Source organism: Periplaneta americana, chromosome 13, assembly GCF_040183065.1.
Source record: "Periplaneta americana isolate PAMFEO1 chromosome 13, P.americana_PAMFEO1_priV1, whole genome shotgun sequence".
Taxonomy (NCBI): Eukaryota; Metazoa; Arthropoda; class Insecta; order Blattodea; family Blattidae; genus Periplaneta; species Periplaneta americana.
In genome coordinates, this window is record NC_091129.1 from 2300757 (window position 1) to 2324863 (window position 24107).

Genomic DNA, 24107 nt, shown 5'->3' on the forward strand with positions numbered 1-24107 from the left:
ACACTGATCGTTGTTAGAAGCCCGTCCACACCAACGTTGTGGTAGATGCTCATTAAGATACTCACGCACTTCCAGATGGAAATGTGTGGAGCCCCATCTTGTTGAAATAAAAACCCTGGTTTATCTTCATGTAACTGAGGCATCAACCACATCAACGGGCTTCTAACAACGATCGGTGTGTTCTCCGTTGGCCTCCTCGGTCGCCAAATCTGACTCCCTGTGATTTTTTTGTCAAAGATCAAGTGTATGCATCTCCTTTGCCAGTTAATCTTGAAGAACTTAATAACCGGATCCGTGCGGCAGTGGCTAGAGTTGATCGTGATATGCTCCAGCGGGTGTGGCAGGAGTTAGACTACCGAGTGGATGTTTGTCGAGGAGGTCACATCGAGCACTTGTAGCAGTTGATGGACCAAAAACTTGATGAGTTTCTCTTTCAATAATGTATGTCTCATACTTTTCATAATACAAGGCTATGGAATCGGGTAAAGGCTTTGTAGTAGCCCTGTATAGTCTGCCAGCCTTCAGTAGTTACTAAAATTATTAGCTAGTTTCTCGAGTAAGTTGCTCTTGTAAGTAACTTGTAAGTAAGCATATTGTAAACCATTATTAGAAACTGATACAATTGTGTTCCAATGAAAGCTTTGAAAATAATGTCTTATCCAAAGCCTTAAAAAAATTCTAACATACCCAATAGAGTTAGGCTTACTTCATTGCAGTGTTGCACTGCTTCGGCCAGAAGCACGATCTTGTGGACGTTGTGATAGGTCAAGCCAGCCTGTGGCGATTTAAATGTACATACCGGTATATATATTAATACTGTTTGGTCTGACCAAGAAATCTGTTAGTAAGCTTGAAATTGTAGTTACAGTTACCCATTGTCTTGTACATTTTCAACATTCATAATTTGATTACATGCAAGATTTTCGGACACACTCTCAAATTTTTTTTATTTTCTTAAGGGGAGAGGATGGTGTTTTTTTAACTTTTTTCCTATTTGGTGTAGCCTAAAATATTAATTTTTTGTATGTATAGAGCCCATAGCTGTGGCAACTCAACCAAATAAAAATATTTTGAAAAGAAATTATTTGGGTCCCAAATTTGAAAAAAATATACCCAATACAGGATTGTACTAAAACCGATATATCTAAACCGTTTATAAAGATAGATTCAAACAGTTTTTTGCAATGTATTTGCAAAAGCATGTTCTACAAACTGTCTGTAACAGAATTTTGATATTAGTCCCTACGTTTGTAAAATAAACGATTAAAATTTAATAAAAATTTTCTGATTTCCTTTCTTGCAAACAAACGGACGTATTTTTAAAATGAAATCAACTGACAAAATTCTGTTACAGAGAAAAGTTTCCTAATAGTCTAAAGAATGTGTGTTCTAAATTTCATGGATGTATCTTTAATAGTTCAGAAATTATATCCATTTTTGTCTGGCAATGTAGCAAAAAAAATGAAGTTACTGGAAACCGATAAAAGTGGGCGTGTGATTTAAAAATCCATAGTGCAGGAAGTTTAAAAATGATGTCTCAACATCCAATAAAGGCACAAATACCCACAAAATGTTATGCAATGCATTCCACACATATCAAAGGGTATTTTAAAGAAAAAAAAAATGGTTTTTGAAAATTTAATTTACCGGAAACAACAATAAAAGTGGGTGAGTGATTTAAAAATCCATAACGCAGGAAGTTTAAAAATGGCGACTCAACATCCGATAAGGGCACAAATACCCACAAAATGTTATGCTATGCATTCCACCTGTTACTAAATCTACGTCTTACTCTGTGAAGAGATTTATTAAATCTACATACTTAGACTTCAACAAACAAAATTTGATAACACAATCTCAAGGGAAAAAATGAAACTCTCTGCATCATAATCCACAGTTAATTCCCGATTTACCACGAAAATCGTCTGTAGCTGCATTTAGATTGGCAACAGGCCATGATTGTTTGGCTAAACACCTGCATAGAATTGGAATATATCAGTCCCCTAACTGCCCATTGTGGAACTCAAACCAAGAAATGGATTCGGAACACCTCAAAATCTGTGCTTCAGTGGCTGACCATGACAATATCTTTGAAAAATATTGGAGTGCAAGAGGTCAAATGACTTCATTGTCAAACGCCTGGCATTAGAAAACAACAACAACAACATTCCACACATATCACAGAGTATTTAAAATAATTTTTTTTTTTTTTTAATTTACTCATTTTTCACCAAAAAATACCATCCTCTCCCCTTAAATCACTTAGAGCTGAAAGGCAGTATGGAGTCCATGGGATGACATTTTGGTACAGTTCTATTTTACCCATTGTAAAAATTGTGAAATTTGACACTTTCCTAAACACAGTTAGCTTCTACATTGTCTGACCTCTATTGCACATTCAGGAGAGACTTTAGTGGAGTGAGGGAATTTAAAGAGTTTGGCTTTTTTAATTCCCCTTGTTTATAGACATGTAATTGTTTCATTGCTTATTAACAGACCTTTCTGACATCAAGTGTGTTTTAACTGACTTAGTCTAAATGCAAATTAAATAATACAGGAAAATCCATTCTCTCCCTTTTACAACCAGCCTGTGCATCTATTTCTCATTTCATAACCACGTGTCACGGGAAGAACTTAGCTGCAATCTTTTCTCCAGGTTCATGTTTATAGAGTTTTATTCACTTCCGATACTTCTTCCTATTAAATTTTGTTTTTAATCAAACTTTTAATTTCTTGTGAACAGAAACAATACATAGGTATTTAAAAGACATGTTGGTTCAGAAAAGTGTGAATACAATTAATAATTATATATAATAAATAAATAAATTTTCAGTCATATACGCTTTTCAGTTTGTGAGATCAGATAATCTGTTACATCACAATATTTAATACAAAGTCACTAATATTTTCTACTTTAAAAAGTCATCGTCAGGTGCATGAGAAGCAAACAATTTTAAATTAGGTGATAGTTGATCTAACAATTAATAATATAGTAAGTAATGCGTGCTCTCCTACCAACAGCATTTGCACAACAGCTTTTTCCATCCCTTTTAAATTTATACATTACATATAACATTTTAACATAGTTAATATTAATTTTAATGATATGACCTAATGAGAATATTTGCCCTTAATTGTATAAGGTTAATATCATGCTGTGCCTTTCCTTGTTTTATATACATACGAGAATTTAGCATCAGTGTTCAGCTTTATCATGTACAGTTTACTCAAGAGGCACGAAACTTACATACTTGTAAATGCCAGCATGTGCATTACTTACTATATTATTAATTGCTAGATCAACTATCACCTAATTTAAAATTGTTTGCTTCTCATGCACCTGATGATGACTTTTTAAAGTCGAAAATATTAGTGACTTTGTATTAAATATTGTGATGTAACAGATTATCTGACCTCACAAACTGAAAAGTGTATATGACTGAAAATTTATTTATTTATTATTAATACATAGGTAGTTTGTACCAGCATAATACTTTGATCTGCGCACAATCGTTTACACTTGTCATGAATCATATTTTTTTCCTAGTTTGTTAAGTTAATAGCAATTCGATTTGATATATAGTACCGGTAACTCATCATCGGACCTGCTTCAACCTTAGGAGTCATGAAATTATGTTAATCCAGGACATTAAATTCTTTCTGTTTAGTTTTAAATATATGATATAAACATATTGAATAGTTGTAAGACAGATTTCATGCAGTGCTTGATGAAATTTAAATACACAAATGTTATTATTTTAGTAGATTCATTGAATTAATAATAATTTTACAATTGGAAATAGGTTCATTGCTTTTTCAAACCTTTAATGAAAAATTTTACTTTCAAAATTTGGCTAGTAATATAAACAACTTTGTATCTGGATATAAAATGTGTCTGACTTATTTTAAATTGAAGTATAAGAAATACATAAGATTGTCAGATATATTCAACACAAGCGTTGCTCAACATTAAATCAGATCCTCTGTTTGTCTATGTAATATTTCGTCTGATTTAATGGCGAAGTGTAAGTGAAGTTAGTGTCTAATCCAGCGGTGAATTGAAACATCACTGATTAAGGTGATGTTTTTATTTACATGCATCCTTTTAGTACTGTTCTATAAATGTTTGTGCAGTGTCTGTGTATGTATTGGTGTGAATGTTAGATAAGAAAACTATGAAATGTCGAATTCACTCAGAATTTAGAAGTAGGCTAATTTGCTTCCAGATAACACTTTGAACTAATAATATAAATTAAATCGTAGTCAGTACAAGAGTAACGTTACTTTAAAATACTTCTCAAGAGTGATAATTTGCTTGTCACAACGCCACACTGAAAGTTGATCAAGACTTCTCAATTAGAAAAGAACATGGTGAATGTCTCTTAGCAACTAAATAAAGAAATTAATGACAGTTGAGCATCATCTCTGTATCCTATTTTTACGAGGAAATGTAATACATATCGTGGAAATATTTTTGTTCTGACAAGCAGAACTATGACAGCATGGCTATCATGTTGATCCTACTTTTCTTTGACTCCAGGAAACACACTTCCAGGTTGAATATTCCTTGAAACTTCACGAATATAAAGGTACGGTCACACGTCGCTACTTTTGCTACGCAACTTTTGTACTGCAGCTGCAAAAGTTGCGTGTCGTGTTCACACGTAAGCCAAAAGTAGCGCGCTGCACGCTACTTTTCGTGCTGCGCAACCCGAGTGCAGCAAAGGTTGCAACTGGAGGTTGCGAGTCTGTTCACACACAAGGCGCTACTTTTGCAGCCGCAGTCATGCTGCAGGTTTCCATCTCCGTGTTGACTTCTCAATATACATTTTGTGGTTATGTTCGCATTATTAAGAAATTAATGCGAAAGCATACTTATCTATGTATTATTTGCTTTTCTATTCTAACTATTATTCAGAAATTGGCATTATTTTTACTATAAAGCTTTTAAAAACGCCTATGTACTTAAATGATAACCAACAGCATATTCACGTAATCAATGTTGGCAACCCTCCTGTTTGAAACTGCGCTACAGAAAATTAAAAGAATGAATTATATCGTCAGCAAATATGCTCAGGCTGTGTTGTGGATTTAATAACTGTTATAAATAATTTATTTTCATCACATCTAACATTAAAATACATCCAAACAATAAAAGTATCATTGGCACATTTGGGTGGCAACACTGGTCGCAACTGCAGCAAAAGTTTCAACAAAACCAATATCAAAAATGCTGCGGCTGCAACCCTGAGAACCCTGTTCACACGTCGCTACTTTTAAGCTGCGCGCAGCAGGTTCGGCAGCCGCTACTTTTCGGGTTGCACCGTTGTTCACACGTTGCAGTACGAGAGTTGCGCAGTTTTTTGTACTGCAGCGCTGCAAAAGTAGCGACGTGTGACCGTACCTTAAAGTACACTGTATGGTGCATGACTGATAAGGGATGTGCTAATCTGGTGGAAAACAATATCCATTCCTCTGCCATCAATATTAATTGCTATGAACCTGCCACACGTTACGTTTCCAATAGTGTGCGTCTATGTACCTTGTCTCGTTTTCCTGCCCATTTCCTCGTAATGGGCAGCTTTAATGCCTCTCACCCTGGTGATGACAGGAGAAATAAAATAGCAAAGGTATGTGTCGAACTTAATGTTACAGCACTTGATACAGGTGAGCCCACCCACCTATCTCAGACCCCATGATAGACCTCTCCATTATAGCCCAGTTCTGTTCAAGCACGTCATGGTACCAGTAGCGATATTATCTCATCCACAGCAGACTCCTAGTTTTGGCTGATTGGTTAAAAACCGGAATAGGTTGGGTTCTCAGAGTTCGAAGGACATCATTGTTCACCATACTTCAAACGTTGTGCCATGGGCAGAAGAATTAACTTCCCTTTGTCATCAGCCAGATCGAGGCATAAGCGCTAGTTATCATGTTTGAATGCACCCTGGAAAGTTTCGTTCATTTTAAATGTCTACGAGCTAAAGCTATTTGCGTTAATTTTCATGCAACAAAGACTTCCAGGACGAAATACATCGTCTGAGATGTAGTTGTGCCGTTTCGGGTCCCAGTCACTTAACATTAGCTACTGGCTACATCATTTGCTCAGACAATTATGACCCGGAATTCTTACATATGAAACAGACTACTGAAGAAAGATAAATGTGATTTACTTGTAATAATAAAGAATTTCACATTTCACCTTGAAAAACTGGAGTCGACATTACAGATGTCCCCTGACATCTACCCAGGCCTTGAGTAGGTTAGATTCATTACTGAATGCTTTGAAATCTACTGCCGACACAACAGCTTCCTTCTTAAGCTATATAACAAAATCTGACTGAAGGGATTTTCCCATCAACATACAATTCCGCCGCTATAATTGAGATGTTCTCTGAAACAAAAACTCAACTACAAAATCTTGAATTTGCTGTATAGCACATCAAACATTTTAGATCTCGTATAACAGCACTGCGCAGAATGAGATTGAAATGTTTCTAGAGGGCGCTGTGTTTGCTGGAGGGAGATGTGTTATTAAGAATTCAATATATCGATAGCTCAGAACCACACTGTTCCAAGTCCATTTTACTATATTTTTTTTTATCAGGAGAGCCATTTTAAGCTCCTGACATTCACTGCAATTCTCAGCCAACTACTAGCACTCAAGTGTGATTGGTGAGTACCTAGTAACTTTTTTTTTTTTTCAAGCTAAGTAAGGTATTGTGTCATATTTAAAAAAATATATATTTAAATTTTTAGCACATAAATCCACTCCCTAATGATTAAATATACGGCTTCGAAATGTTTAGTATTTGAATTCTCTGACACAGGAGCAGTCATTGAAGAAAAATGATGTGTTTGAATGCTGGTCATTGCTTAATTAGGATGAGATTTTGTGCAATATGTTGTGGTGTCATCAGCACACATAGAAGTTGTTGTTTAAAGAGGTCTGAAACATAAATCTAGTAGAAGATAGGACCAATAGTTTCTGATCCTTGTGGAATTCTTCTTCAATTCGACGTACTGAAGTGACTTTAACACAATAGGACCTGAAGACAGTCAGCAGTGAGTCTTGTGAGAGCATCAGGCAAATGTGAAATTAGTTTATAGAGTAAACCAGTGTGCCACACAGAATCAAATGCTTTGGATATATATATATAAGTGCAGTGTAGAATTTGTCAGGGCTGAGAATTGTCGGTTACTGTTCTATTCTTCTGAAATGTCATTTGATGGTATAAAACATCTGCATGGGTTAACAGCCTGGAGAGGTTTGTGCATATGTGATAAACTGATGGGTACCTATATTGGAGTGTAGGCTTTCACGGCCGGCGTCAATAGTAGAAAAGTTTTCCGGGCTATGTGGCCGTGGTCTGTTGGTTGTGTCACCAAATGTTTCGTTCACCGCAGCAGTGAACGAAACGTTTGGTGACACAACCAACAGACCACGGCCTCATAGCCCGGAAAACTTTTCTACTACTGATGGGTACCTAGTTTGTTCGGCGCATTATGTATAGTTATAACAGCATGCTTTCATACTGTTGTAAAATATTGGAGAGGCGAAATTTAATATTGAAAACTTTTGTGAGATAATTACTGCCTGGCTGGGCAGATTTTTAAAGCTATACAGGGTGGAAGGGGACCAATGCACCAAAATTTAAGAGGTGATTCTACATGTTAAATATAACAAAACTTCTATAAAATAGTCTTTGCCCAATGTTTGCGGCGCTCTATACAGGTAACGGCCTGAGAGAAATGGCTGATTGTTATACAAGCAGATGGGTAAAAATAATCTGAATAGTTAGTGTCTTGAATCTTTTTTTTGCAAAATAAACCATATAGCCATGAATTTAAATTGAATAATTGCGAAAATCATTCAAATAAATCTTGCGTTTCTGTGACTGAGTGCAGCAGAGGGGGAGGGAAAGGTAAGGAATGAGTGGTCGCGCTTGTTTGGAGTTATTGCAGTAGCCGTGATGTTGCCAAATGTGTCATAGAGACAGTGGTATCCTCTAAAACGGTGAATGATGGAAAGAAACTTATTTAGATTTTTCAAACCTCTCCTCATGACAATGGCGGTTCCTCGGGGGGAGGGAAGGGAGGAACGTCCTCCTCACATTTTTCTTCTTTTGAAAGTAAATACCAAATAAAATATGTGCCTTGAAATTCGAGGAAGATTCGATAATTTTTAAGTTCACAGCTATAAGAAAACCTCGGTTGATCAAGTTTCAAACGATGCGTGCTCATGTGCTGCTAGAAAACTGTGAGAAAGATGCGAGATTATTTGTGTGGAGGAAAGCCAATCCATTCCTCCCCTACTGCAGTTAACACACATAGACAACAGCACACCAGCGGCCAGAGAAAGAAGCAGAGTTTTAAAGCAAGTAAATGAACTGATAGGGAGGAGATCCTCCTCTGAATCAGCACATGGGAGGGAAATAGAAATTGACTGGTCGTGCAGCAAGCTCGCTACCACTGCCATCTAATGATGTTGCATTCAACCACACTGTAACACATCTAGGAGGAGGCACAATAAAAACAGTTTTAACACAAAGCTATGAAAGACACCATGTAAACTTTTTTAAAATTATAATTCAAAAATATTATTCATTGCACTTTATATAGGCTACTATTCATGGTTTAAAACTTTCAAGGATATTTGAAAGTTAAAATCGGGTTTATATAAAACAAAGAGGAAGTAGTTATACGTTAGTATTGCAGATCTTTTTGGCCCCTGAAATTCACTTCCATTCATTGTGTACTAGACAGGGCAACAGCCAAGTTGTCGGTTTTGTACAAATATATTTGAAATTGAAAGTAGGTACTCCAAACTACATTATTTTTAACATAATTGGCCACCAATAATGGTAGTATGACTTTACAAGAACTGTCATTCTTCAAAAGCATGTGATACTGAACTTGTAAAATGTACATGTGACAATGCAGACCACGTGGGTGGGTGCAGTTTTCTCGCTTTCCTAACAGATTATTTCTCATTCCCATTTCCGTAAAACAGTTCCGATTACGTGTCTCTTCCAACACGTGTGATGCTGTAGTGTGTGCGAAAAATGCTGCGAGGTTGTGAATTTCCTTGTAATTGTTAATTTGTGCAATTATTCAACAATGAATGGAAGTGAAAACATAATATATTTTGGAAAATTTAGGAAATTCAGTTTATAAGAACAGATTATTGTAGACTATACAGAAGGGAAGGCCAATCCCAACACTACCTGGTCTTACATGTATGCATGTAGGCTAATTTGGAGCATGTTTCATTCAAGAAGTTGCCAGTTCGTCCTGTTACCTTCTTTCCTCCTCTTAAGAAATATGCAGGAACCGCCACTGCCTCATGATCTATTACCAGCTCCATTTTAGTGCAATGGTTACCTTCCACTTTGTATTAAGAATTCTATTTTTGTTAGGAGACTAGGAAGATTTCGAACATATGATGATTCTTCAAACATCGGCTGGCAATGTGGGTTTTATTAATGGTACCGATTTGTGCTGTAGAAAATTGTTTACTTCACAAAGTAGGGTATTCTGTTTCTTTATTGAAGGCAGGAAATTTAGACTGGATCTAGTGGAAATAGTGTTTTGAATGCTAAAAGCAATGGCATTGAATGCGATGTCATTTGTCCTTCATGCCACTGAACTCATAAACGAAATTTGTCAATATATGTGTTCACCACATCTACAGATTTCCTAAAACTTGCTTTAGGCATGCATCTCTAATTAAAGAACATTTTATTGCAGGTGAGCATTAGAGCACGAATGTCCAATTCATTGGCTGATCGGTCGGTAGAACCAAGTGTATATAATCCATTCTTCCATCAACACAGGACATTTGTCAAGGCACAGAGATGTAGGGATTCGCCATTTCTGCGTCAGGATTAGCATCGTACTAAATCAAGAGATTTAACAGTAGTGGCACAATGCCACTACTGTTAAGGCCACTCCTGAAAACAACCCGAAGTTCTAGAGAGCAACCAATGTAGAGTATGACCCAGAAACTGGATGAGATAGTAAACCTACTGAACTACTTGGTACCATGATGTGTTCTTCAGCAACAAACCACGAGTTTCCTCTTTCTTTTAAGGTTTCTTACCATTTTTCCTTGAGATCTTTGACATGCCAGTATTATATGCCCTCAAGTTAAGCCTACAGTTTATGTAAATCTCTGTTCAAAGTTTATTTGAACTGATTTTCAGACATGTATGTATGTATGTATGTATGTATGTATGTATGTATGTATTTATTCACACTGCAATGGGTATATACCCGGTGGCAGTGGTAACTAATTACACTCAATAATGACAATAATAAACTTATTAATTAAAAATACAATTAATAATACTAATAATTAATACTAAGAATATTTATAATTATAATAATAATAATAACAATAATAATAATAATAATAATAATAATAATAATAACAGGGAATATCCTAAATTAAATTAAGCATGATCACTTAAAATAACATTTAAAATAAATCTAATTTGTATCTTAAACCTAAGTTCGAACTAAAACCCATGCATATGATATGTTCATACCTGGACAAGAACCTTTCAACATTACACTCATTTCGCTGTCAACTCACTCACTGCACTGGAACTACGACACATTTCACTGATTCTATCCTGATTTCACTAACACTTCAAAAACATTTCACTGTTCAAATACTTTGCACTGCCACTATAAACTGTAAAGCTTCACTGACAGGAACACATTTCACTTACACAGCACACTTCACTGACACAACATACTTCTTCACTGATACAATACACTTCACTGACACAACATACTTCTTCACTGACACAACACACTTCACTGACACAACATACTTCACTGACACAACACACTCACTGACACAACATACTTCTTTATTGATACAACACACCTCACTGACACAACATACTTCTTCACTGATACAACACACTTCACTGACACAACATACTTCTTCACTGACACAACATACTTCTTCACTGACACAACACACTTCTGATACAACACACTTCACTGACACAATATACTTCTTCATTGATACAACACACTTCACTGACACAACATACTTCGTCACTGACACAACACACTTCACTGACACAACATACTTCTTCACTGACACAACACACTTCACTGACACAACATACTTCTTCACTGATACAACACACTTCACTGACACAACATACTTCTTCACTGACACAACACACTTCACTGACACAACATACTTCTTCACTGACACAACACACTTCACTGACACAACATACTTCTTCACTGATACAACACACTTCACTGACACAACATACTTCTTCACTGATACAACACACTTCACTGACACAACATACTTCTTCACTGACACAACACACTTCACTGACACAACATACTTCACTGACACAACATACTTCTTCACTGATACAATACACTTCACTGACACAACATACTTCTTCATTGATACAACACACTTCACTGACACAACATACTTCTTCACTGAACAACACACTTCACTGACACAACATACTTCTTCATTGATACAACACACTTCACTGACACAACATAATTCTTCACTGATAGTACACTTCAATAACAACATATCATTTACACCCTTTAAATACTGTGTATAATTACAGTCTATTAGTAAGGTCCTTAAGCCTATTTTTAAATACATTTTTGGTTGTTGGTAAAGCCTTTAGTAAGTCTGCAGGTAAAGCATTCCAGTCCCTGATAGTACGATTGAGAAAAGAAAACTTTCCAGTGTCCGTCCTCTGCCTTCTTTCCCTCAATTCATATGAGTGGTCGTTCCTTGAAGAGCAATTTGGCGGCTGCAGGCAGGCTCACCTCTGTACGATGAGAGAACATACAGAAATATAACAAGAGCTTCAACAACTTTCAGTGTAAAAGGCGGATGTGTACATTTATATTCCAGAATCAGTACCATTGTTTCGTAAGCTTATTTTTGTGGTTATTATATGTTCTTAAAACACGTCTGAGGGAAGACAGATAATTGACGTGACAGTGATGTTGGTACAGCCGTAGTAGGCTATTTATGTGACGGAGTTTGTTGAGAGGAAGAAGTAATGTTTTGCTTGTGGTTATCTCTCCCCAGTGCCCTGGCTACTCAGATGTACTGTGCTGCGCAGCTTGCGTCACAGCATCAAGCTATGTACGTCATCAAAATGGTTACATCACAGGCTATATAGTTGGCCTCTGTTATATTTGTTTTTTTTATTTTCTATTACTTTCTCCTTATATCTCTATCATTCTTTCTTTTACTGCACCTATTGTAACTTCTGGCGCTTGGCATCCTCTAACCTTACCCCATCTTATACCAGATCTTATTAAGAATAATTCGTGCTTTAAAAAGTACGTCTTTTTTTCGGGCTTAATTATAGACTTCTCATTTCAAATATACCGTACAAAAACTTGATTTATTTTATTATTTTTTTTTATATATGATATGCGTAAATCACTTTGTGATTTAAGACGGCGCTTATTCCGTCGGATCCCGGCCAACTAGTCACTCATAACGAGTGCACCTCAGCACATGTGTGGACTTCGGTCCTACGTTCATAGACATCTATGACGTAGTGCAGAGTGCGGCCACTAGAGGGAACCCAAGAGTTGGAGCTTAATCCGGGACGATTCTGTCCGACGCCGGGGTGGTATCCGGTGTGGCTTAGTGGATAAAGCATCAGCACGTAGAGCTGAAAACCCGGGTTCAAATCCCGGCGCCGGAGAGAGTTTTTCTCCGTTCCATTACTCTTTCATCGTTTGATTTATTTTGCTTTAGAAAAATTTTACTGTACGATTCTATGTAATGGTTTGAACTCCATATTAGACCCAGTGTGAACCTTTCATATTTTGCATTGAATTCTGTAAAATACAGACCACGTGATACGTTTTCAAAGAAAAGTAATTACTTTTCATATCTTAAGAAACTTGAATTTCTCAAACTACTGGGGCAAAAAAAAAAAAAATCCAGTAGTAATGAATACGGTACTATTTTCTTTCAAATTAGGGACATCCCCACATGACAATAGTTTGTACACTTCTCGTGCAAGCAGTACCCGATATCGCAGCAGACTGATCTAAAAATGTCATTTGCATGGATGGTGTAGGAACTCAGCATGAACATAGTCATTTCCACAGTGACTAAATTAATTTGGTGTGCAAGCAGTGGCATCACTTGATGGATGGTGTCTGTGATCTTCTTCTTTTATTTCTTGACACAGAAATTGAAGTTAACGTGTCCAATCCTATCTCCGCATCTTATATTTAAACTAATAATTATTATTTTAGTTTTGAAACAAATTTGCAAGCATCCACCTCCTCCTCTTTATAATAATCCTTTTTTCATTAATTTTATTTTTGGTTAGTAAGTGAGCCAGGGCATTGGCATTCTATGAATAATTTCTGCAGTGTTGCCAACTAGAGTTGAAAATAATAAATGTAATTAATTTTATACATACATGTGAAGTTAACACGAGTCACAATGTACATGTTATATTTCAGACAGAATGTCAAAAACTTTATTTGACACTGTTGGAAAATGTGGATCGGTTGGCAACTCTGTTTTATCTGTCTGCATGCTGATAAAACAAATTTAATCCTTAGCACTTTGAAATCATCTCTGCTGGTGCAGCTGCTGATTGCAGAATTGATTGGACAGAAAAACGACCGCTTTGAACACAGCATCCTGTGTTGTGAATGTGTTTGTTTTGTACTCCAGTGCATAGGTCTTCAAAGTGCTAAGGATAGATTCTTCCATTTTTATTTATTTATCTTTTTATTATGTTAATTATTAGTTTAATTTGATCCCACTTCAGCATTTCTCTAACCTCTCTTTTGTGTCTTTTGTGATACTCATTTAAGGCATGTTTCATTTCTTTAGCATGGAATGCCACTAAGCATGAAAAAATAATTTGCATGTTTAAGCCCACAAATTGTCGATTCAAATAAGATTTAGACCCGCAACTAGTTCTCTGCTTCTTCATTGAACTTACAAATGAGCAATAAAATTGTCCAGTGGAAAGCACACTACAGAGTGTTCAGCTCAGTTCATGCATGACTGGCCTAGATTGCGTCATTGTCAATCCCTAACCTTCCGCGTACTTTTACTCATATAACAGCATGCACACAATTATATCTGTTTTTCATGACGAGTACTACCAAATACCTTACTATAATAATACCGGACAGCTGTATATAGCAGCATTGGCGTGAGTGCGAAAAATCGCGGACCTGACATCTAGCGCAGAGAGATGGAATTACGTCCACATATACAAATATTAACATAACGAGATTCGGACTATTGTTTAAAACGTGCTACTTATGTGGAATTTATATGAAACACTTAAGAAATGTTGAATAATATTTAATTTAAATTATTATCTTATATCATAGCTGCATAGTATGAGAAATATTGCATACTTCATATTACTTTCCGTAATTAATTGTTACATATTTTTTCTTTGGTTTACCGAGACAAAATCAATCTGATATTAGGAATGAATTTACAGTAATGTTTTATATACGCATTGCTGACAACTGCAAAGATAAAATTGATAGTAATCTGATGCTTGTAATAATTATTAAAGGCATGTGGACAACAATAAAACTTAATTTGATAAAACCTTAAAATCCAATACATTTTAACTTCTATTTATTTATTAGGTCTAAATAAAAAAACTAATTTGTATTTTTCTATCAACACAAAGACGAAGGAATTAGGCCTACTAAAGAATGTTGTTGACTTACGTTTTATGAACTGTCGGAAATCGAAAGTACGATTTGGAGCAATTTGTAATGCTGCAATTGTCACAATTATAAACAGCACATATACACCCTGACATTTTAACACTAATACTAATTCATAAAACTATTAACAAATTAACTAGCCCAGCAACAATATGCATTGCAGTTGATTACAGCTTGTTTCGCGAGTATCTTCATCCCGGCAGGTAGGTAGCAGCACCATCGTTGTTCGCATGTAAAACTGCTAGCTGTCCGGTATTATTATAGTAAGGTATTTGGTACTACCTAACCTGTGTTATAAGAGGTGTCCATCTGCATTCCCAACATCTTGTGATGAAATTGTTATCCACACCCTAAAAATCCCAAAAGAGAATAGAGTATACAGGAATAATCCCCTCACTATCGAGAAACTTATGAGAAAATCTAACAAGAGAAATTGCAAGCATTACAGGAATACATAGAACTTTTGCATGTGAATAACATTGTCTTCACAAGATGTGGGGAATGCAAATGGACACCACTTTGAACAACTGCTATACCGGTAACTCAGGTTAGTACTTATTATGAAATACAAATATAATTGTGTGCATCCTGTTACTGATGATATTTACATCTTGATTACACAACTTTTAACACTGTATCATTTTGGAATATGTATGATAAGACTTTCTTGTGTTAAATTCTAACGTACCTTGTTTACATGTTTCGACTATTTATGGGTCATCTTCAGAACTGGTCGTTGTTGGTCTTGGCGCCTCTTGTTTCCTGTGTGGGTGCTTTCGTAGTGTAGAGTCAAAGAGTGTATGTGTTTTGAAATTGAGTTGTGTGTTGAGAATATCATTGGGGTGTGTTTTTGTGGTCTGTATATTTCATATTGTTCTAGTGTGTTTAGTTTCTAGCTTTCACAGCCATAACAAAATTATAAAACACCTCCACATATGCAGAACACATCACAAATGCCAACCACACCTACAGAGATATCAACACAGACATGGAAATACTGCACATCCAACCAAAAAGCCAGAAACTAAACACACTAGAACAATATGAAATATACAGACACACGAAAACACACCCCAACGATATTCTCAACACACAACTCAATTTCAAAACACACACACACTCTTTGACTTTACACTACGAACGCACCCTCACAGGAAACAAGAGGCACCAAGACCAACAACGACCAGTTCTGAAGATGATCCATAAATATGTCGAAACATGTAAACGAGGTATGTTAGAATTTAACACAAGAAAGTCTTATCATACATATTCCGAAGTGATGATATTTGTATGAGTAAAGTACATGGGAGGTTACACATCAATATGACACAGACTATGTCAGCCATGCAAGCATATCTGATGCACGTGTCCCAGCTGAACAGTCTGTAGTGTCACATGATTCTGATATATAAAACAGTTTGTACCATAGAAATGTTGAAGTTGCCCATTACATAGAATATATTTTTAACATTTATTTATGTGATATTTAGCAATTGTGATTATTGTGCAATTAAACAGGAAAGGGAAAGACAAATAAAATATTCAGATTCAACTCAGGCTTTGATATCTGTTTGGAGGAAGCAATCTGTGGGCTTACCAAAGTTATACCTATGTATATAATATTACTCTTAGGATTTTTTGTGAACATAATATGGTAATGGTGATACAAGATCGTTCCATAAATCTTAAAATGTCACAACAGTAACATTGTTACTGTAGCTTTTTTATAGATTTTTTTTTTTCACTCTCGTAACTTGTTGCATTATGATTTATTAGTCATTAAAGTAATTTAATTGTAATTTAGTTTTACAAAATATGAACTTTGCGAAAGAAAATAATACAACACTTAATATGTGATGGAACACAATACATGTATTCTAATTCACGTTTGATACAGAGTGTGTGATTTAGATACAGTTTTCAAACTTCAGTTCCATTCTCGATATAATAGATTCTCAGTTTTTATTCTTTGAACTGTCTGGTTTCGATGTCTGTTTCTTTAACATTCAGTTTCCCAGTTATCAGATATAGTAAAATTATTTTCAAATGTAAAAGTTACCGTATATTAATATTTGGAAGTCCCTATTACATTATTGTAAAGGATTTTATTTTAAGAAATGCAATGTACCGGTAGTTAGAAATATTTTGACAGACATTAATCTTTCCTTTTCAAGTCATAACACCATATTATATGTTTTTTAATAATAATTTAATGTACCAGTACCAGTAGAAATGACATTCATTGTAAACAATAAAGACAGGTGGCGGCCATCTAATACAACAAGAATATCAAGGGAAATTGACGCAGCAATTCTGAATAAAGAGGACAGAATAAACACACTGTGATGGCATTAAAGCTGCTAATAAAAAGTACCACGCCCATGGTACCTACAGTACAGAGGAATTGCATTATTCAAAGTTCTAACAGGACTGATCACAAGCAGTCCCACAAAACTGATAGATGGCTGCCTTCCCGAAGAAGAGTTTGGATTTCGAAGAGGAAGATTAACCCTTCAAGCCATTCATTGGCTCCAAAGTGACAGAGGCAGCACTATCAAGACCCAATGGAAAAAACTGCATGCTGTATTCACTGATTACACAAAAGCATTTGCCTCTATCAACAGAAGCATCCTGAGTGACAACTATACAACAGTTTCACTTGCCAACTTTTTTTGAACAAAATACGGGAGACTAAGGAATCGACAAAATTTCACATATAAAACAGACAAATTATTCGGTACAGTTACTGAAAAACAACTTTATTCTACACTTCCGCAGCTAGGCTTAAATTAAGAGTATTTTGAGACTTTTGTCTTGCATAATAGTTGAAGTCAACTGCAGTTTTCAGCTCTGATTTGATTGGATGTGTCGTGCTCCATGTTTCGAACAGCTGTCCAATTATTGCTCATGAGATGAAAGACCCTCTTTGTTATGAGCATTATTACTTGGTATGCTTAGAACAAAATTCGCCAGTTTTTCCAAATTTGTAACATTGATACTGTTGTCCACACCTGTGGAGTAACGGTCAGTGCGTCTGGCCGCGAAACCAGGTGGCCCGGGTTCGATTCCCGGTCGGGGCAAGTTACCTGGTTGAGGTTTTTTCAGGGGTTTTCCCTCAACCCAATACGAGCAAATGCTGGGTAACTTTCGGTGCTGGACCCTGGATTCATTTTACCAGCATTATCACCTTCATTTCATTCAGACGCTAAACAACCTAGATGTTGTTACAGCGTCGTAAAATAACCCAATAAAAAAATTTGATACTGCTTGATTTTAAAACCCATTCTTGGCAAGCATTGCTTTCTATAAATACTGCATATTTTAATGCATTTCTTGAACAACAAAACTCGTCATATAAACAAATCACGGCAAAATCAAATGTTTAGAATGAAAATGTTTACATTATACAAAAATAAAGGAGAAAAATGCTCGAAGAGAAGAATAATACGAGAGCCGGGAGACTGTTAAAATTAGGGACAAATACGGGAGATCCTGAAAAATACGGGAGAGTTGGCAACCCTACTTGCTGTAGACTCATCAAGCAAACTACAGATGTAGTGCAAGCCAATCCCCAGAGCCTCCTTTTCTTCATGGCCACATGTTAGAAGTGCACACCTATGTTGACGACATGATACAGTCTCATCTTCATAAGAAGAGCTCCAGACATCTTTCAATAAGCTAGCAGACTGGGCGGAAAAGAACGAACTCAACATAAATGAAGACAATACTGTTACAATGTTGTTCGGAAGAGGTGGAAAGCAAGCACTTGGCAGTGACACACTTTGATGCGTATGTAGGTGTGGTGTTTCAATTCCTGGCAATGTAATCAATTTCCATGTCGAAGACAGAATGAACACTGCAATAAAAGTCATGAATCCCATTAAGCTGATAGGCAAGTTTCTGCCGTGGAATTATTCTACATCAACGTGACATCCATTACAATATATGGACATCTCAGAAAGAGGCAATTAACGAAGCTGGAGAAAGTCAAAGCAACATCCTCGAGAAGGCCTCTAAGCTTATACCATCTCATCTGGTGTATGTCACGACCAGGAACCAGTTCTGCATAGAAGAAGTCTGGCCAGCCACAACGGGTTATCTGAAAATGCTACAAGAGCTGCTGTTGAAATGAACGGAAATGTGGAGTGACTTTCATAGCATTGGCACCATGATGTCACAGGATTTGAATTTATATCTGTTTTATGTGAATTTGTGAAATAGTAATATGCGTTACAAGAGCGGTATGTTGAAGTTTTCATATTCGAGGAAAAGTTTGAAAAAGCGAAACGTAGTTGAGCTTTTTTTAATTTCCGAGAATTGAAAGAAAACATACTGCTCGTGTATTGTACATTATTTTGTGCGAAGATCGTTTATTACATACCTGAAAGAGGAATTTCTAATTAGTTGCAATGAAATCTCCATCTTGGTTTCTGTTCAATGACGGCAAATTTGCAAAACAAAAATATCTATCTTCAGCATTGTTGCTTTAAAATGTTTTCTGTGTTTACTATACTCCAGCAGGCCGTTATATACGTCTGTCTTTTTTTTCCCCCAGTCTATGATGAGTCTGTAATCTTGTTGATTTTTTCATGGCTTCCTTAATGTTACTTGCATCACGAATGCAGTAACTTTAGTGGACTTGTAGAGTTTACCTAATTTTTACAAATATTTAAAAACAATAATTAACAGTGCAATTTAGGTGAAATTGCAGTGGTAAGTTTCCAATTTATAATTATTACTATATTGAACGTCTCTAAAAATAATATGTTAAAAGCCTAAAGCAGTAAAATCAATATGTCACTTAAGCGGTAAGAAGAGGGAAATTGTTATGTGTGTTAGGTTGGGAATACTGAATGTGGAATTTTAGACTTTCCGCAGATTGGTTTTATGTGGAAACCAAGCAAATACGCACGATCTCGCACAAAATTAATTACAGACTCTACAGTGAAGTTTAAATAAAGCCAATTGGGTCATTCCATGCAAAAAAGTATGCTTTTGAACCATGATGTCTCAAAAGTTAAAAATATTTTAGTAGCTTATTTTGTATGTTCTAAATATGAATTTCACATAATATTATATTTATATTCTTCATAGTTTGGCAGTAATCAGCATTTAAAATATTGGTTTAACAAAGAACACGGCTTCATTCATTGAAGTTTTCTTACTATGTGAAAGAAGATGGAAAAATGATTTCAATGCAATTCGAAAGAGGAGAGCCTTGTTTATAAATTCCCTCAAAATGAAAAAGATGTATAATTTTTTAAGTAGTTACCCACTGTAAAATAATTTAAAAAAATATAGAACACAAAATGCAATCCATTTTTACAGACGAAAAAACATGTGTTTAATTCTTTAGGGTATATTGATTGCACTGTGAAAATTTCAGAATATTGACTTAAATATCATGTCAGTTTTTAACAAAAATTAGTCACGGGAACAAAGGAGCTCAGCAGGTAGGCTCTCCCATCGTTCAGAATGTTGCGCGATCAAGGTCAGGGAGACAGACGTTTGAGATTACTCATCGTTATGAAGTCTACGACCGCCACACATAGCAAGCGATTTTCAACCATCAGAACAAAACTTAATAATTTTATTAATTTAATTATTCATAGGTTTTTTGAGGTTATGTCATAAAACTTGAGAGATGGATTAAGAATAAGATTTTGTTCAATACGAATGAAATTCGCATTAATTTAAATTGATGCATTGGAATATAAAACTATTTCTTATTTTTCAGTGAGGTGTTTTTATGAGCATCCCTTAATATTATTCGAATTAGTCTTTAAGGTATTAAAGTATGATTGTTCAGGTTTACAGTGGCGTCTCTTTAGTTTCGATGACACTTCATATAGGGTGTCTAGAATATTTCAAATTATGGATAGCCACCTATTTTGCAGTCATCGATATGACTAAAATATTAATGATATTTGGCGGTCATAGTTGTCAGTTTAATTTATTTTCATAATAACATTATTATATTAAAAACCCACAAAAATTCATGACGTCACTGGCGTATTCTTAAAATTTTGTATGGAATGTCCCAAATATGTTCTTTTTTTAAATATCATTTCCTATTTCTTTACTTCTTCCTTCTTTCTGCTACTCTTTCTCCTCTTCTATTTCTGTTCTATAAATAGAAGTATAGTTTCCTTTGGAGGAACATGTCGATGAGGTGAAATGTGAAGAGTTGCTGACAAAATGGAGAAACAAAGCATTCAAGGCAGGAATACCATATAAATACCATAAAACTAGTACAAGAAGATTTCTGGCCACAAGATATACAGGGTGATTCATTATTACGTGTAAATACTTTGTGTGTGTAATGTAGAGATGAAACTAAGACTAAAACGTTCTATACAACTTTTTCTCAAAACCTTTAATTCCAGAGTTGACACCATTTTGCGTGGAACTTGCGCTCCCAAACAAAGAAAGGGTAACACACCAAATGTAAACTAATTATTACTTTCGTACAGTGCATTTGGACTTCAATACAAAAACAACCAAAGTCACTAAACCCATATCCTCGGCAGTCCACTTATGCACGTTTTGTGAACTAAAACCAAACACAGTAAAGAATGTAAAGCAATTTCTTCTAGACTTTACACATTTGCACAATTCTTAGTGTAATGCATGTTCAAAGTGCTGTCCAACTTGAAGACATACCTGTGCCCGCCGCCTTAGTGATCTCTGAACGTTACACAGCCCGTTCAACTCATTACGAACAATTCCACACGCATGTTCAATTCGCTGTTGTAGTACTTCTGCGTTAGGTGCAGCAGAGACATACACTAACGACTTCAGCTGGCCCCAAAGGTAGAAGTCCTGAGGGCTCATGTCCGGTGATCTGGCTGGCCAAGGAGTTGGTCCTGCACGACCTATCCATTGATCTGGATACGCAACATTGAGATACGTTGCAGCAGTAATGCACAGGAGCACCATCGTGCAAAAAACAATAAGTTCACTCGCGTTGCAAGAGGAATATCATGTAGCAGACCATGCAATTCGCATTCCAAGAATGTGCGGTAGATTTCCCCATTCAACCGCGGAGGTAGAACTCGAGATCCCAGTAACTGATCCCCGACAATAGCACACCAAATGTGTGGGAGAACAATAATGCCTGTGCAGTTACTGCGATATAGGTGCCATCTACTGGAACTCTGGAAGTAAAGATTTTGAGAAAAAGTTGTATAGAACGTTTTAGTCTTAGTTTGACCTCTACAATACACACACAAAGTATTTACATTAATAATGAATCACCCTGTAGAGATCAGGCAGTGTATTTTTCGAAGGTGGACAATGTGAGGCGTCAACCTTGCGAATTACTAAGCATAGCAATGGTAAAGATCTCAAGACCCCCACAGACAAAATTTTGAACTGCTGAGTGACAGACTATTCCACTCTTGCATGTTGAGCGCTCTCTACCGTTCATTCATAATACTAATTTACCGTCTAATATTATTTTCAAAAAGTTGTTGTATTATTATGAAAGTAAATTCATAATCGAAATTAAATGTGGATAAAATTATTTTCATTTGCATGTACACATTAAAAAATTGTATCATACCGCTTACATTAATTATGACATAAGTTGCTTGTGTTACAGATTCAAACTTTGAAATTTATTAGTGTATTTATTTATTTTTAATCAGAGTTACATTCAAGTATATAAAATGTATTTTATAAAAACATTTCGTTATTTAAAAGATTGAGTGACGAACTGCAAATCATAAATGGTCACAGAAAAATAGGAGTCGAAGTAAGAAGTGCGGTACTCTAAGCTGCTGCTTTTGTTGTGTGTTCAGGTTTGAGAAGCTGGATATCACACCAAAGAGTGCACAGAAAATTAAACCAGTGCTGGAAATGTGGATGAAAGAAGCCGAAGAGAGGTAAGGCTGATTTCCTTCCACCTTCACCTTCTTATTTTGAATCATTCTCTGTCCTCAAATTACTAACACCCAGTGGCGGCTTTAGGGGTAATGATACTGTGACGTCACTCTCTACAGACATGAAAATAGACCTAGTTAGTTACTGTTAGACACTGTTAAATACATGAAGTAACTTTAATGAACAACTTTCCTCCCCAATTGCCTGGCTTAGGAAAGAGGTGGAGCTTGCTGTGACACTGTTCACTTCTCGCTGGAATGGATTCAGTAGGCGCTCTCCTTAAGGGAAGACTCCACTGAAAATCATGAAAAAATTTTCCAAATTTTTTTAGCTATTTCACTTATTCAGATTTATATTTTCATACCCCAAATGGATTCAGCTAAATTCTGATTACAAATACTCGTATGTTTGCACTTTTAAAATTAAGGCTGGAAGGGGGCGTGGAATTTAAAGAGCTGTCAAAATTGTTTTTCATCGAAGAATTCTTTTTTAAAATTTCTGACTACAAATCTAGTAACTTTTTGTTGGCTCCCTGAAGTTACTAGATGAATGTAGCGGAGGAGAATATTAATTTACATAAATATTCATTTTATTTTCAAATCTATTTTTCTGTGTTCATTTTTGTTGATTCAACACCAACTTTCTTATGCCAAATATTAATCAATCTGGATGACATTTTTACTGCAAGTATTTATGAGGCAGCTGCATGTTTCTATGCATTTATTTTGTGAGAAATACTGCTAGTTTATTTTATTAATATTTTTCTTGATGCTGCTAGTTTATTTTATTAATATTTTTCTTGATGCTGCTAGTTTATTTTATTAATATTTTTCTTAATGCTGCTAGTTTATTTTATTAATATTTTTCTTGATGCTGCTAGTTTATTTTATTAATATTTTTCTTGATGCTGCTAGTTTATTTTATTAATATTTTTCTTAATGCTGCTAGTTTATTTTATTAATATTTTTCTTGATGCTGCTAGTTTATTTTATTAATATTTTTCTTGATGCTTCTAGTTTATTTTATTAATATTTTTCTTGATGCTGCTAGTTTATTTTATTAATATTTTTCTTAATGCTGCTAGTTTATTTTATTAATATTTTTCTTGATGCTGCTAGTTTATTTTATTAATATTTTTCTTAATGCAGCTAGTTCATTTTATTAATATTTTTCTTAATGCTGCTAGTTTATTTTATTAATATTTTTCTTAATGCTGCTAGTTTATTTTATTAATATTTTTCTTAATACTGCTAGTTTATTTTATCAATATTTTTCTTAATCCTGCTAGTTTATTTTATTAATATTTTTCTTAATGCTGCTAGTTTATTTTATTAATATTTTTCTTGATGCTGCTAGTTTATTTTATTAATATTTTTCTTAATGCTGCTAGTTTATTTTATTAATATTTTTCTTAATGCTGCTAGTTTATTTTATTAATATTTTTCTTGATGCTGCTAGTTTATTTTATTAAT

At 35.2% G+C, this 24107-nt stretch overlaps 1 protein-coding gene across 4 annotated transcripts in view; it reads left to right on the plus strand.

The window, feature by feature from the left end:
* Window positions 1-24107, plus strand: part of pdm3 (pou domain motif 3) — a 1106201-nt gene that overhangs the window by 1052828 nt on the left and 29266 nt on the right. For 3 of the 4 annotated variants that reach the window (XM_069842807.1, XM_069842806.1, XM_069842808.1), the window contains exons 12-13: window positions 12101-12157; window positions 22554-22637. In XM_069842807.1, coding sequence (XP_069698908.1) covers window positions 12101-12157; window positions 22554-22637 — 141 coding nt within the window. The remainder of the gene's footprint in view (window positions 1-12100; window positions 12158-22553; window positions 22638-24107) is intronic. The other variant, XM_069842809.1, reaches the window with a different exon arrangement.